At 32.6% G+C, this 14,587-nt stretch overlaps 3 protein-coding genes across 4 annotated transcripts; 1 reads left to right on the forward strand and 2 right to left on the reverse strand.

Moving 5' to 3' along the window:
* Nucleotides 1–4,909: 4,909 nt before the first annotated feature.
* On the reverse strand, nucleotides 4,910–7,858 carry LOC411134 (cdc42 homolog). Of its 2 annotated transcripts, none has more exons than XM_394608.7 (5): nucleotides 7,619–7,858; nucleotides 6,980–7,183; nucleotides 6,785–6,894; nucleotides 6,482–6,679; nucleotides 4,910–6,396 (listed from the first exon to the last, which is right to left on the reverse strand). In XM_394608.7, the coding sequence occupies exons 2-5, from the start codon at nucleotides 7,155–7,157 to the stop codon at nucleotides 6,307–6,309; spliced, it is 576 nt and encodes a 191-aa protein (XP_394608.2). In that variant the 5' UTR covers nucleotides 7,158–7,183; nucleotides 7,619–7,858; the 3' UTR covers nucleotides 4,910–6,306. The 2 variants fall into 2 exon arrangements, with proteins under 2 accessions (XP_394608.2, XP_006570285.1); XM_006570222.3 differs by having other exon boundaries at nucleotides 4,910–6,411.
* Nucleotides 7,859–9,630: 1,772 nt separating this feature from the next.
* On the reverse strand, nucleotides 9,631–11,791 carry LOC552831 (AKT-interacting protein). Its single transcript, XM_625206.6, has 7 exons — nucleotides 11,628–11,791; nucleotides 11,337–11,515; nucleotides 11,168–11,232; nucleotides 10,813–10,913; nucleotides 10,535–10,722; nucleotides 10,299–10,467; nucleotides 9,631–9,978 (listed from the first exon to the last, which is right to left on the reverse strand). The coding sequence occupies exons 1-7, from the start codon at nucleotides 11,640–11,642 to the stop codon at nucleotides 9,895–9,897; spliced, it is 801 nt and encodes a 266-aa protein (XP_625209.1). The 5' UTR covers nucleotides 11,643–11,791; the 3' UTR covers nucleotides 9,631–9,894.
* An 80-nt stretch (nucleotides 11,792–11,871) lies between these two features.
* Nucleotides 11,872–14,419, forward strand: LOC410098 (WD repeat and FYVE domain-containing protein 2). Its single transcript, XM_393586.7, has 7 exons — nucleotides 11,872–12,493; nucleotides 12,626–12,767; nucleotides 12,845–13,050; nucleotides 13,171–13,410; nucleotides 13,480–13,618; nucleotides 13,700–13,899; nucleotides 14,000–14,419. The coding sequence occupies exons 1-7, from the start codon at nucleotides 12,333–12,335 to the stop codon at nucleotides 14,136–14,138; spliced, it is 1,227 nt and encodes a 408-aa protein (XP_393586.1). The 5' UTR covers nucleotides 11,872–12,332; the 3' UTR covers nucleotides 14,139–14,419.
* Nucleotides 14,420–14,587: the final 168 nt, after the last annotated feature.

Below are 14,587 nucleotides of genomic sequence, written 5' to 3' on the forward strand. Positions count from 1 at the left end.
TCCGTGGCACACCGCGAGAGACTTTCGACTCTCGGTGCAGAGAGGTGCGCCCCTCCCCCTCCCCTCCTCTCCGTCCCTCGCCACGACAATTAACCAATTTTTGCGTAATTGCACGTTGCCGCCACGCACGAAGCTATTTCTCATTTCCCGCGGAGCAATTACGGTGAAACCACGATGATTATTTCGAGGCTTTCGCTCGGCGAACGATCGATCCTCGAAACGGTCATTAACCGATTGGAGGCGTACGTGCCCCGCTAGTCGGGAGTCGGGTCGAGCAAGCAAAAGGGTTGTAGCAGCTATTCGTAACAAAATTAAATTGATCAATCCCGCCGAGGTTGGAGGAGATGGACGCGTTACGGATCGCCTCTCGTCGACTCTTCCCCCACCCCGTCCCTTCCCCCTCCCTCCCTCCCTCGTTCCGCTTCGAACACCCGATCCGCGATCCGCGAGCGTGGAAACCTCTCCTTCTCCTTCCCGCTCCACCTCCCCCTCCGTCCTCCCTTGTCGATTAACCGAACGCTAGTTTCCCACTTCGCTCTACCGCTACGTAGTGGGTGGTAGTAGACCGATCCGCGTGGTAACGGAGAAATGATTTGATTAAAATGTAAAGGAGCTCTCTCTTTCCCCGGACCTTCTGTTCGCGCATTTCACGGTTCGCTTGTAAAAAGCGGCGGTGGCCGGTCGTTAGACAGATGCCGCTCGCTGCACTCAATGGCCTGAGAAATTGGATCGCGTTTCGACTCCCTTCCTCGTTCTCGATTTTCTCTCTCTCTCTCTCCTCTCTCTCTCTCTTTAATCAGATTCGATTTATCGAATCTCGCGAATATATATATATATATATATATATATATCGATCGCGAGTTTTATTTTTTTCCCTTTCTTTTTTTTCGAGAAGAAAATCGAAGAAATCGGAGATCGTTCGACTCCCTTCCTCGTTCTCGATTTTCATCCTCTCTCTCTCTCTCTCTCTCTCTCTCTCTCTCTCTCTTTAATCAGATTCGATTTATCGAATCTCGCGAATATATATATATATATATATATATATCGATCGCGAGTTTTATTTTTTTCCCTTTCTTTTTTTTCGAGAAGAAAATCGAAGAAATCGGAGATCGTTCGACTCCCTTCCTCGTTCTCGATTTTCATCCTCTCTCTCTCCTCTCTCTCTCTCTCTCTCTCTTTAATCAGATTCGATTTATCGAATCTCGCGAATATATATATATATATATATATCGATCGCGAGTTTTATTTTTTTCCCTTTCTTTTTTTTCGAGAAGAAAATCGAAGAAATCGGAGATCGTTCGACTCCCTTCCTCGTTCTCGATTTTCATCCTCTCTCTCTCTCTCTCTCTCTCTCTCTCTCTCTCTCTCTCTCTCTCTCTCTCTCTCTTTAATCAGATTCGATTTATCGAATCTCGCGAATATATATATATATATATATATATATCGATCGCGAGTTTTATTTTTTTCCCTTTCTTTTTTTTCGAGAAGAAAATCGAAGAAATCGGAGATCGTTCGACTCCCTTCCTCGTTCTCGATTTTCATCCTCTCTCTCTCCTCTCTCTCTCTCTCTCTCTCTTTAATCAGATTCGATTTATCGAATCTCGCGAATATATATATATATATATATATATCGATCGCGAGTTTTATTTTTTTCCCTTTCTTTTTTTTCGAGAAGAAAATCGAAGAAATCGGAGATCGTTCGCGACGGTCGACGCGGATCGTTGTTGGTCGAGATATATTAACTTCTCCTCCACTCTTGCCCTCCTCCTCCACACTGGGGAAATGGGGCAAAGACGGGAGAGAGGTATGGGCGTGAAGGCGAGCAGAAGGGTGAAACGAAGGGTGAAAAGGGGGGAGGGGGCGGTGGAGAGAGAGAGGGAGAGACAGAGAGAGAGGAAGGTGAGCGTGTGGGTGGACGATCCGGGTCTGGTCTCCGCGGAGAAGCAGAAGGTGATACGGAGGCACGGAGAGTGGTGGGGATGGATCGGATCCTGGATGGTGGGAGCCGAGTTTTCTCCTTGGCGCGGTGGGGATGCCGACGAGCGCCGCGGTGAGTGACGCGAGAGGGGTTGGCGAAGGAGCCGTGGAACAAACCTGGTGGCAGCGATCAACGTGAGTAGACGACGCGCGCTTCTCTCCCCCTTTCCCCTCCCCTCCCCTCCCCTCCCCTCGCTTGGGTTATCAGCCTGATGAGCCACTCGCCAACCTTTTCCCTTCGACCCCTCCTCCTCCTCCTTCTCCCTCTCCTTCTTCTCCTTCTCCGTCTCCCTTCCACTTGCTTTCTCTCTCTCTCGTGCTTTTCCACTTCTTTTCGAATCTCCGTGTCTCGCCACCGAGGGAGAGACTTTTATCATTACCATCTATGGTCTATGCACGCCGAGCTGCATCCTTTCGTTTCGCTCTCTTTGGGAGGAAAAAGTGGTTACGCGCGTGGACCGCGCGTTTCCACCAGCACGGGCTATTTAACTTACTTATACGTTTCATATTATAAACGTATGGTCCGCGTTCCGCCATATGACGCTACCGATCTGGCCACGAGGGGCTGGTAACGAGGGCGCAGGGGGAACGCCAAAGGTTTTGCCCTTTGCGACACGCGGTACATACACATATACTCGAACACGAGTACCGAACGATTTGTATTAAAATGAGGCGAACCGGTACGGTGGAAATCGTGTATTTTCTTTTCTCGCGAAAGAAAGAGAACGCGAGATATGAATAATTACGCGAATGGAAGGAAAGGAAAGGAAAGGAAAGGAAACGCTCGTTAGAGTTCGTCCTCTCGATCCATCGAGATCATCGGGCTCCACCGAGGAGGTATGCTTACCCCCCGTGGTTTCGCTTCCATCGAAAATCCAGATCTGGTTGGTGACGACGACCACGAACCACGACGACGATGACGACCAGTTGGTCGGTCGGTTGTCAACCGGACATGTTAAACGAGTACGGGTCCCTTGTTAAAGATAGAAAGGAAAGAGTCGAAACGCGATACGCGCGTATATACGCGCGATCACCGACGGTGATCAATCACTTTCAAACTCGTGCTCGTACAATGCGTGTCGTGCCACCAGAATCTGCCCGCTCCGGAGACCTATTGTTGCCACCCACGTTGTCTCCTCGCTTCTGCTTTCGTTCGCCAAAACCCTCCTTCAAACGCATCCAATACGCCTCGATTACTCCCCCCACCGCGATCATCCTCGTGTACACGCTGTATTTACACGATGCTATTTCTCGTTTCTCGATTGGCCGAATCCCGAAACTAATTTCCAACCGACGCTTCTACTTCCTACTCTTGTTTCTGCCTCTCCTGATCTCCCGCTTATCCTCGCTCGAAATTCCCTTCGAAATGTTGAAGGAACGATCGTCGTCGAAAAGGAATACGCTTATCGCGAATCGAATCTTAACGAGAAGAAGAAGAAGAAGAGAAAAGGTTATGTTCGATACTCGCGAAAAAAGCTTCCCACTCTCCCCTCATTTTATCTCATCGTTACGCGACGAGACCCCGCTACGATGCATCTAGGAACACACGTTGCGGATCTTATCGAAATTTTTCTGTGTTCTGTGCGTTATCGTTCCTCTCGATATCTCTAAAAGTAGCCTCCCTATCGACGAAAGTCGTACGTCTGGTTTCGTTCCAGGGCAACCATCTTAAACGTTGACTCTTTTAAGAGCAAACATTGTCCGTCGGTTAAAGGAAGAAGAGCACGAGACACGTGCCACTTATATCCATCGCGTTATCGCCCAACTTATACGCCTGGCTACAGAGAACCAGAACACTCAACCGTATTAAGGTTGATTTTCGGCCGCACGGTATGATGCGCGCATGTGTACCGCGATCGTTCCGTATCTCTTCTCTCGGTCGGCTGCGTGTATTCATTTTTAAACGAAACACCCGCGGATAGCTTTAAAATCTTCGTACAATGATAAACGCGATACGAAGAAACGTAAGTACGTTTCGTCGTTACATCTTATCCTTCGTGTATGGACCGAAACGAAATGTATCTTTAACCTGCAAAATTAACACGCGCTGCTATGCGAAGGAAACTAGCTAGTTGTCGCGAACTAACCTTAAAAAATCGATATACTGTCTTAACGAGAAGAAGAGAAAATTAGAGAAAAAGAATCTCTCTATATTACTTTGTTATTGTCGATATATTAAAAAGAAAAAAATCTGCATCTTGAAGAAGAATTGAATCGCGATCAATTTGAAGACACAAGTTCGTGTGTAAAAATTTCGTATCGTTCGATCTTATTCGTACGTTTCCAATTAATCGATGGACGAAATTCCGAGGGAAAACGCGCGCATGCCGCGTACAAACGGATCGCTTTCTCGTGGATGGAAGAATCGATCCGAAATGATTAGCGATAATGTCAAAAGAGACCAAAGGCACGTCCGTGATGAGTCCGTGACTGGGGTATGCTCTCTACATCGGGCTCGGCAAAGTTGCTCCAATACGACGATACGTAACCACGAATTCACGTAATTGAAGTAACTACAAGGCGCAACGCGCTGTTGTACGGCGATGCAATCGACACGCCAGAGATAGAGAGAAATGCCACGGTTGGAACAGAGAGAGAGAGAAAGAGAGAGAATGGGAGGAGTTAATAGGAGAGAAAGGAAACGAAGGAGAAAAATAAAGGACGAAGAGAGGAAAATCTGTACGATCCATGATGGATGAACAACGTTCGTCTATTACGTATCTGTGATTCGATCTCTTCTCTTAGTTCGATCGACGAATAACTTATTTTACCGTTTCTGTCTATCTATATTACTTTCGTACATCTTCAAATGTACCAGGGAATAAGCATCGAATGATTTTTCGAAATTAAACTATATGGATAAATAGAAAAAATAAACTTATATGAATAAAATCTTGATAATAAAAGTTTAGGGTTAAAGAAAAACAATTTCTTATGCATAGTATAAATATATTTATATGAATATTTCATAATGCGATTGTGTCTACATATCGTGACACGTATAATGCTAATAAATGCCACCTCTTCACTGGATACGAAATATAAAAATCGATCGATGACGTTTTTAATAATGCTCGCATGTTCGTTGTTGTTTCGTACATCTCGTACACAAGCTCTTCGAGTTTACTTTGCGCTCGCGCAAAAAATTCACTTTTTATTTTTCGAATTCTTACACGTATCCAGTTCGCATATCGTAAAAAGTTAATAGAAAAACACTAAGTATTGATATTTTGCTTATCAAATAATACAATATTCGTTGAAATAAATAATACGTAAACATGCAATTGTTGGAGAAAGAGCTCGACGCTCTTTTCTACCAACTGTCGCTATCATCTATCTAATCGCGTGTATTTCCGTCGAAAATTTAATTTTCGGTTTATATATAATATACGACGTTACTAGCAAACTCGTTAATTGAAATCTTATAAAATATAAATGTCTTATTATTATTATTATTATTATTATCGTCTCTCTTCCCTTCTTCTTATCATCTACCGATATTTATTACGTCATATCAGTGTGCATTTGTAACAAATGCTGATATGTACAAAATTAGACGCGAGTAGTATCAGTATTTGCCACAAAAAAGAAATACGTCCTTATAAAAACCATTTGTCATAGCTGCCATAGAATCTCGGAAAAATCTATCAACAATTCATGCCTTCGAAATATTCGTAATATTGTTCAAAGAAAAAAATAACATTGTCATTCGTTTTTCTCCTATTTGATTTCGTTGATCCTGGTACGTGAACGCATATACATTAAAAATTAATATTTTTTGATTTCTTTTTTTTCTTCCAAACTTTTTATCTTTTATATATGTTCAAAGAAATGATTAGATGTACATTTGTATATTCATTTTACCATTGAAATGTTTAAACGCAACGCAAAAAATATTATTAATCGATTGCACCAATTGTTCCAATAGATTTTAAAATATTATTCTTTTTGGTAAAATTAAATCTTAATATCATTCTCAACGATAATTGGAAAATATTCATGCAATATTTTGATATTATAAAATTGAAAAATTTCATCGAGTCAGAGAAAACTTTCAATCGAAATTTTTTCACGTTGTATGGAATGTGATCGACACGATTACGAATACGATGGTTAAAAGTTCGTTTCAAATTGTCGCGTTGTATTATATTAGCGGCTATTAATCGGATTTTTATATATCTTTCTCGAAAAGGAACGATATTACGCACAGTTTCCGAATTTCTAACAAATTGCTTTAATATACTATGCACGAAATTTGCCGCTCCTCGTTATTACATGTATCTTCGTTTTCTTTCTGAATATCAATCCATTTCCATTGACGTTTCTTTCTTACAAAAGCGTACACTTTCTCTTCTTTACTGGTTCTGGAGGTTCTAAGGCGGCTAAAATAGCTTCATCAAACACATTTTTCAAACCTTTCTGAAATTTTTAAAACTATATGTTATTATTGAAAATATTATAACAAAAAGCATGTTCTTCTTCTTTAATGAATGTAAATACTTACCTGCGTAAGAGCACTACATTCTACGTATTTCACTGCTTTTAATTCTTTGGCAAGCTTTTCCCCTTGCTCCGCGGATATTGGCTTTTGTTTATTCTTTGCCAATTTTTCGATAGTAGCAACATCATCTCTCAAGTCGATTTGAGTACCAACCAATAAAAACGGTGTCCTTGGACAATGATGTGTTATTTCGGGTACCCACTAGAATGAAACACATACATATGATTGATAATTTTCTTCTTCATTGTGCATGTAAATTGAATTTAAGAAAATAACAAACGTTGAACAATTTGAATAAAATATAACCTTTTCTTTAACATTTTCAAAAGATGATGGTGAAACAACTGAAAAACAAACAAGAAATACATCCGTTTGGGGATAACTTAATGGTCTAAGTCTGTCGTAATCCTCCTGACCTATAACACAATGTAATATATGATAAAAATATATCATAAAATATAATCTAAATTATATCATAAATATATATCGTTACAAATTTACCAGCAGTATCGAATAATCCCAATGTATATGGATCTCCACCGATCATTACTGTTACTGCGTAATTGTCAAACACTGTAGGTACATATTCGGATGGAAACTTATTGGTTGTATATGAAATCAAAAGACAAGTTTTACCCACAGCTCCATCTCCAACCACAACGCATTTTATCGTCTGCATTTTGATATTTCTTGTGCTACCTACAACTATATCACACATATGTTTAGAATTAAAAAGACAAAATAAGAATTTAAAGATATCTCATAATATTCAATGATGATATGCCAATGTGATTTTCATAACAGCAAGAAAATAGATATCACTAAAAATTCTTTGATATTCTATAAATAATTAATTCCATTACTTTAAATATTTTTATATTTTACATTTTACACGAGATATGAATTTAATAAAAAATCTTTCTCGTATATTATATACATTTATTAAAAAATCGGTCTTTAATTAACCTCCAAACACATCATCGAATTTTTCGAATGTAAAAATCAAAGTATAAAGAATTAATCTATAATTCTTTATGATAACGATTATAATGTTAATCGTATTAATTTAAAATTCTCGAAAATATCATTATTTTATAAAATAAAATTATATTAAACAAACGATATGGATAAAACGATTACCTATAGTTGTATGTCCGTCATTAAAGGTTAAAATCGTAACTCATAATCTCAAAATGCAATGAACGCTTATATTAGGAATATATTGAAATAAGATAAAATACGAAAGCGACATTTAATATTCCGAAACTATCAATCGTAATATATTTCATTGCATTTTATATTTATCACGAAATATATATTTCTTCTGACGAACTTTCATTTATGAATACTTGTCACACATGTTTAAAATCCAATACGCATGATAACGATTTTTAAGAAGAATATATCTTTTAAGAAGAGTATAAGTCTAATTAAGATCATATCAATGAAAAAAAATAACAATAATAATGATTAAATTACTTAAATTATTAAATTATGCCATTTAAAAAAAATGGTAAAAAAAAAAAATGGAATCGTAATATTCTATTCAATAAATATTTAATTTAGAGATCTTTATTTCGTATGTGTTTAATTATATATATATAATAAATATATATATAATAAAAAAAATTAAATTCAATCTATGGAATTTTTAGTGTAATCCTAATTTAGTTCTATTACAAATATATTACGTATATATCATTTTTTCATATATCGTAATATATTTTAAATATATATTTTTGTATTTTTATGTTATTTTGTATTTTTGTTGTTATTTGTATATATATAATATATACTTTTATTCTTTCCCCGATCCTATAAATTTATTTTGTAATCTATTTTGCCAATAAGTTAAACGATTGAAAAATTTTGATCAACGCCATCTTGCGTTTTGACGCTCGAAGCTCCAAATTGTTATTGGCATAGCAGAATATGCAAGGAGGTCATTTCGTGATGTCATAAGAAGAGCATTATTAAAAGATATCATTAAAAATTAATTAATAACTAATTTTTTATTAAAAATTTTTTCACATTTAAGCTTGCTAATACAGGCTGATACAATCAACATAATGTATTAATATCATATTTATTATAATATTAATGTTATCATAAGATTTATTTCTATATAATTGTGTGCAGCTCAAGCATTGTTTAAATAACTCCTCTATATTCGCCTATTACTTTCGTTCATAATTTTGTTGTTAATTTAAATAATAACAATGTTAAACATTCATTATTCGATCATAGATCGAGAATTTGTGACCAAGATACTTTCTTTATGATGATCATTAATAAATAATTGAAAAAAAATTCCAGTTAAAATTTATACGAAAAAATTATTTAAAGTTTTATTTTTAAGATATAAGCTTGAAAATTCAAAAATTCTTCCTAATTAATTATTTATTAACAATTATCATGCAGAGTATCATGTCAAACCAATTACAATCGAATAATAAATTACCAATCAAAATATTAATCAAATTATTTGTTTCAAATGTATATATTTATATTTAAAAATAAATTCTATAATAATAAAAAGTTAATGAAAAAACATATTGCATATTAATGGCGTCGATCCAATGTGATATTAATCATTAATAATTAATTAAAAAAAATATAAAATATGCTAAGATTAATAGAAAAAACTTTTTTAAGATCTCATCTCATGTAAACTTAAGAATGCAAAAATAAATAATAAAAAATTAGTTAATTATTAGTTAATTTTTGGAAAATTATGTTTTTGTAAGATATCAGGAATCGCATAAAACTTAATGGTGCGTCTTTTATTTTTGCACAATGTTATTCCTTTTATACACGAATACCTCTTTATATATTCTATTATGCTAATAACAAGTTTAAGTTTCAGATATCAAAACGCAAGATGGCGCCACGAATGCATATATTTATTATTTCCTTTTTTTGTCAAACTTTTACTTAACAAAATATACTTATTTTACGTTTCTTTCATTTTCAAAAATAAAAAATTTTTACGTAACATTTATAATCAATATATATGTTTATTTTATATATAATATATATAATCAGTTTATTTTATAATATACCTTTATAATAATGCTTTCTATAATGATATTTGTTATTTGTTACAATTTATTTATTTAATAATGGTTTATTTTTAAAAAAAATGTCCGCAATACATTTAATAACAAGCCAACAATCGTATTTATTATAATTAAATGTAAGAGTATTATATATGCTTAATATACAAAACAGTTTCATAGATTACATTAAAAATTAAAATAAAAAATAATCATTTTTTTACTAATTATAAAAATATATTACAATTTATTCCCTGCATTTAAATTTACGTTCCTCTTATTTTCTAAGGACGTATATAGTTTTGTTATTATGTTTTCTATAAATTTTCTATAAATAGTAATTACACATAATGCTACTTATTATCTTGCTTCAGATTTAGAGAATGGTTGCAATGATCCTGGTTGCACCCAAGATAAACCAAGTGCTTTGTTTTCTTCTTCTTCCTATATTCCATAATAAAACATAATTAGATTAAAAAACAAATAAAAAAAATTTTTAAATTTAAAATTTTTAATTTTAAATTTTTAATTTCAATAATTTAAAATCACATACTTGTCATTGTTTAAAGCTTTCAGAAATAAATTTAATAGAAATTTCATCTTAACATTTCACTAATGTTAAAATTTTAATATTATCAAAGATGACAATATGTATATCATGTTCTAGTAAAAAGGTTTTTAGTTTACATATAACTTGAGCAATAACAAGTATAAACGAAAATGTTTTTTTAATTAAAAATTTAATAATACATATATTTTTATACCTTAGGTTCATAAATTTCTCTTTTAATAGAATTATAAAGTTCATCAACATATGGACTAAACATAATATAGTGAGGATCATCCACTGTAGATGAATTGTAAACTTTGTTTAAACTTTCTCTTACACATTTTTTTACACGATCTCGAAATACTTCGAAATTATTCTCTAATCTGTAACACAAATACAACATTAAAATATTTTTTATTTATAATTAAATATTTTTTTTCAGATACATACAAATTATATGCTTCATGATTCACAGGATTCATCTTAAGATCTACTTTGGACAGAATTTTTGTTATAAATTGTATCAATTGCCAAATTCTATTACTTTTCCTCCATTCAGGAAATCCCCACAATGTGTTTAATTCTCCAGACACAGGATCGATTAAAGGATGAAAAATTGGAGTTTGAAATGTGACTTTCTATAATATTTGTTCAATATATAATTAAATTAATATTATAATTGAAATGCTACATATATTAGGCATAAATTATAGGTAATAAATTCTTACAGGACATTCTCCATTTGGAAAATTTTGTGGTAGTGTTATGTCAAATCTAAAAATTCCTCCTTGATATAATCCTTGCCGCACAAATTGTACACCAAACCATACTAACACAAAATAAATTCATATAATTTAATAAATGTATATTATAAATACATATACAAGAAAATGTGGCAAAAAATAAATCATGCACATATTTACATGTAAACCATTATACAAGACCAAGTCAGGACAAGCAAGACCTAAGAATCAATTCATATTTGACTTAAATAATTTGAATGCAATCTTTCTCATACATAAGATGCATTAAAAAAAAAAAGAATTAATTAATTAATTCTATTTGTCTACTTATATTACTTACACAAGGAATTTCGAGCAGATGGTATAACATAAATTCCCTTCAGATCTTGTGAACATAACATGTTACTATTTAAAAAAAGAAATTTTATTCATTTCAAATATTTACATAGCAATAAAAGATAAATAAAATAGATTTCTAAATTCTCGATATACTTATAAAATTTACTTACTATTCGGATAAAATATTATATTCTTGCAAATAAATCATATATTCTTTATTAGTTTGTGATACAGTCGGTCTATCGATCATTTTCACAGACATACTTAATTGAGAATCTCCGTTTGTGTTTACAGGTAATAATTTTCTGAACGAACCTTGTCTTTTCAAATTATCGTCTTTAGTATCATTCTAGTATCATTGAAAATCAATTATTATTTTTATATTTTTATCTATTTTTAACTATTTTCGAATATAAAGAAATATTTGAAAAATATTTATTCGATCTCTTTTCGTTTCTTACCTTTGTTCCCAACATATTGATATTATTAGGGAAAAGACAGTCAATAGATAATGTTTAAAATATTAAATAATACCGAAAATATGTTTCATTATTTTAATAAATAACTGATTTATTATTATTTTTTGTATATTTTCAGTCTACCATTTTTCCTACAGTACTCCATCTTTTATATATGAACAAACATAGAGAAGAAATGATATAGATCTTCCCCTCAACATATTTCTTATATAATATGTTCTACTTGTCGATTATATCAGTGATAATACTATATAATTTCTTTTATAACGTCAAAACGTACCTTTACGAATCTAAAAATCAAAATCATAAACTTTAGATTTCTTGGTTTTAAAGTTAAATGTTTTATCTTTTGAAAAATTAAATTAAAGATTGATGAAATCAACTATCAATCACAATTATTATGTTTAGTTATAATACAATTTGTGTGATAAATTTCTATTAACCCACGCATACATACACAGACACACACAAACAAATCTTTCATAAAGATCGTAACAGTCGATAATAAGGAATTCGAAAAAATATTCGAATATAACGAATATTCCGAATAGCGCCAATAGGTTCTTCACAATCTCTAAAAAAATCCAGCTTTCCGTCTTCATAACGTATATAAACTCTGATTAATATTGAAGTCTGACAACTGTCAAATGACAAATCTGCTTCAAATATTACGTTTCAAAGATTGAAATGGCAGCAGAAATAAAACCTGCACCAGGGGTTAATCATGATAAATTTAGTACAAGTCGAAAACCTATACTTTTATCGAAATTAGAAGGATGCAATGATGATGTCAATGCGGCTATCATTATACCGCGGGAAGATGGTGTAATTAGTGTTTGCGATGACAGGTAAATGAATGTTATATTCTTGTTTTAATAAATTGAATTTTGATACAGATTCATGCAATAATTATTTAATAATGTTTGCTTTTCGACAGTTTACATTATATTATATTTTTAACAAAAGATTTTTTTTTACAGAACTGTTAGAGTTTGGCTGAAAAGAGATTCTGGCCATTATTGGCCAAGTGTTTGTCAATATATGGCTGCTGGTGCAACATCAATGCATTATTGTGTACAAACTAGACAGTTATTTGTTGGTTTAGAAAATGGAACTATAAATGTATGTATTGTATCATTCTCTTCAGAGAATTATTATTTTCTATATTTTAGAATGAATATGTTAGGTATTACTTTTAGGAATTCATATTGGAACAAGATTATAATCAAATGACTGCTATGCGTGAATATGCTGCACATCAAGCAAGAGTTACAGGTGTTATATTTGCATCAAATTATGAATGGGTATTAAGCATAGGTCGAGATAAAATGTTTCAATTACATTGTTCAGAAACAGGGCAAAAGTTAGGATCATATCAGACAGATGCATGGTACACTGCATTGCAGTATCCTTTTAATAAAATATAATTTCTTATTTGTTTAAAATTTATATTTCATCTAAAAAATTTCCATTTAAAATTAAAAATATCTCCTTAACTTATAATTATTAATTATACTTACTATAGATTTGACACACAATCGAAACATGCTTTTGTCGGTGATTATTCTGGACAAATAGCTATGTTGAAGTTAGATACTAATGGTGTCACACTAATTACCACGTTAAAAACACACACAGGAAGTATTCATACATTAGCATGGGATTCAGAAAAACAACTTTTATTTTCTGGAAGTTTCGATCAAAGTATTATTGTATGGGATATCGGTGGTCGGCAGGGTACAGCATATGAATTACAAGGACATCAGTAAATTCAGATTTCTATAAATTTCTTTCTAGATAAATTTTCATTCTATAGCATTTCATAATTTTACAGCAATAAAGTAACAGCATTATGCTATGCAAGCGCAGAACGTATGTTATTATCTGGAGGAGAAGATGGTGTAATAGTGTGTTGGGATATGGCTGCAAATAGAAAAGAGACTGCAGCATGGGTAGAATCTGATACATGCCAAGTAAGCAATTTTACAATTATAAAAAATTATAAATTTATACAATCTTTTATTATGTATAGATAAATATTATAACAAATTTAGGCTTGTGGAAGACCATTTTTTTGGAATATTAAAGCAATGATGGATCAACGACAATTAGGTTTGAGACAACATCATTGTCGTCATTGTGGTCGTGCATTATGCGCTCGATGTACATCTCAACGAATACCAATACCTGCAATGGGTTTTGAATTTGAAGTTAGAGTATGTGATCAATGTCATATTCAACTTAAAGCTGCAAAGTAAGTAGAAAGAATAAAATTAAATGAATCTGAAAAAAAGAACAAACAAAATCTATCTATATTTTATTTATTATTTATTACGTATTTATTTATTATATAGCCAAACATCTTTAGCATCATTTCATGATGCAAAACATAATGTTGTTGGAATGGATCTCGATGCTTCTAGACGAAGATTACTAACTATAGGACAAGATCGTCTTATTAAGATTTGGGATATTTCCGCACTTCTTCAATGAACTTCCAAATATGTTTATTTATAAATAACGAAACTAATCAAATCATAAGGTATAAGAGGAAAATATTGTTATATTTCGATGTAAAAGTATAATATCCAGAGCCTATTTTTACGATCGTTATTGAAATCATTTTAAAATCCGTTTATTTAATCGCAAGCACTACTAGATTTTTTATGTTACAATGTTTGCTTCTTACATAAAGAAATTCCGAATCTCTAAAATATTTTACAGCATTGAAATAGAATATATAAAAATTGAAAAAAAAAAAAAGGAAATGGAATATATCACTTGCAAATACTCTTCCAGTGGAAAAAACTCAATAACTTATTCAGCAAATAATAGAAAATAATATATATTTTATTTTTTTTCATTTATTGTAATAACATTTATAAATGACCAAAGTATGGATCAATAGATTGAATTTTTAATTAAATTCGTTATAAATATGT

Source organism: Apis mellifera, linkage group LG5 (genome assembly GCF_003254395.2).
Source record: "Apis mellifera strain DH4 linkage group LG5, Amel_HAv3.1, whole genome shotgun sequence".
Taxonomy (NCBI): domain Eukaryota; kingdom Metazoa; phylum Arthropoda; class Insecta; order Hymenoptera; family Apidae; genus Apis; species Apis mellifera.

What these genes read in the sequence shown, in the direction of transcription:
- LOC410098 (XM_393586.7), top strand. Translation starts at nt 12,333, where the DNA reads ATGGCAGCAGAAATAAAACCTGCACCAGGGGTTAATCATGATAAATTT. An exon ending in ATTAGTGTTTGCGATGACAG is followed by an intron (nt 12,494 to 12,625) that starts GTAAATGAATGT and finishes TTTTTTTTACAG; the next exon opens with AACTGTTAGAGTTTGGCTGA. An exon ending in TATGAATTACAAGGACATCA is followed by an intron (nt 13,411 to 13,479) that starts GTAAATTCAGAT and finishes ATAATTTTACAG; the next exon opens with CAATAAAGTAACAGCATTAT.
- LOC552831 (XM_625206.6), bottom strand. An exon ending in TTCCAAATGGAGAATGTCCT is followed by an intron (nt 10,723 to 10,812) that starts GTAAGAATTTAT and finishes CAAATATTATAG; the next exon opens with AAAGTCACATTTCAAACTCC. An exon ending in GAGAAATTTATGAACCTAAG is followed by an intron (nt 9,979 to 10,298) that starts GTATAAAAATAT and finishes TATGGAATATAG; the next exon opens with GAAGAAGAAGAAAACAAAGC.
- LOC411134 (XM_394608.7), bottom strand. Translation starts at nt 7,157, where the DNA reads ATGCAGACGATAAAATGCGTTGTGGTTGGAGATGGAGCTGTGGGTAAA. An exon ending in TTGAAAATGTTAAAGAAAAG is followed by an intron (nt 6,680 to 6,784) that starts GTTATATTTTAT and finishes GTTTCATTCTAG; the next exon opens with TGGGTACCCGAAATAACACA. An exon ending in AATGTAGTGCTCTTACGCAG is followed by an intron (nt 6,397 to 6,481) that starts GTAAGTATTTAC and finishes TAAAAATTTCAG; the next exon opens with AAAGGTTTGAAAAATGTGTT.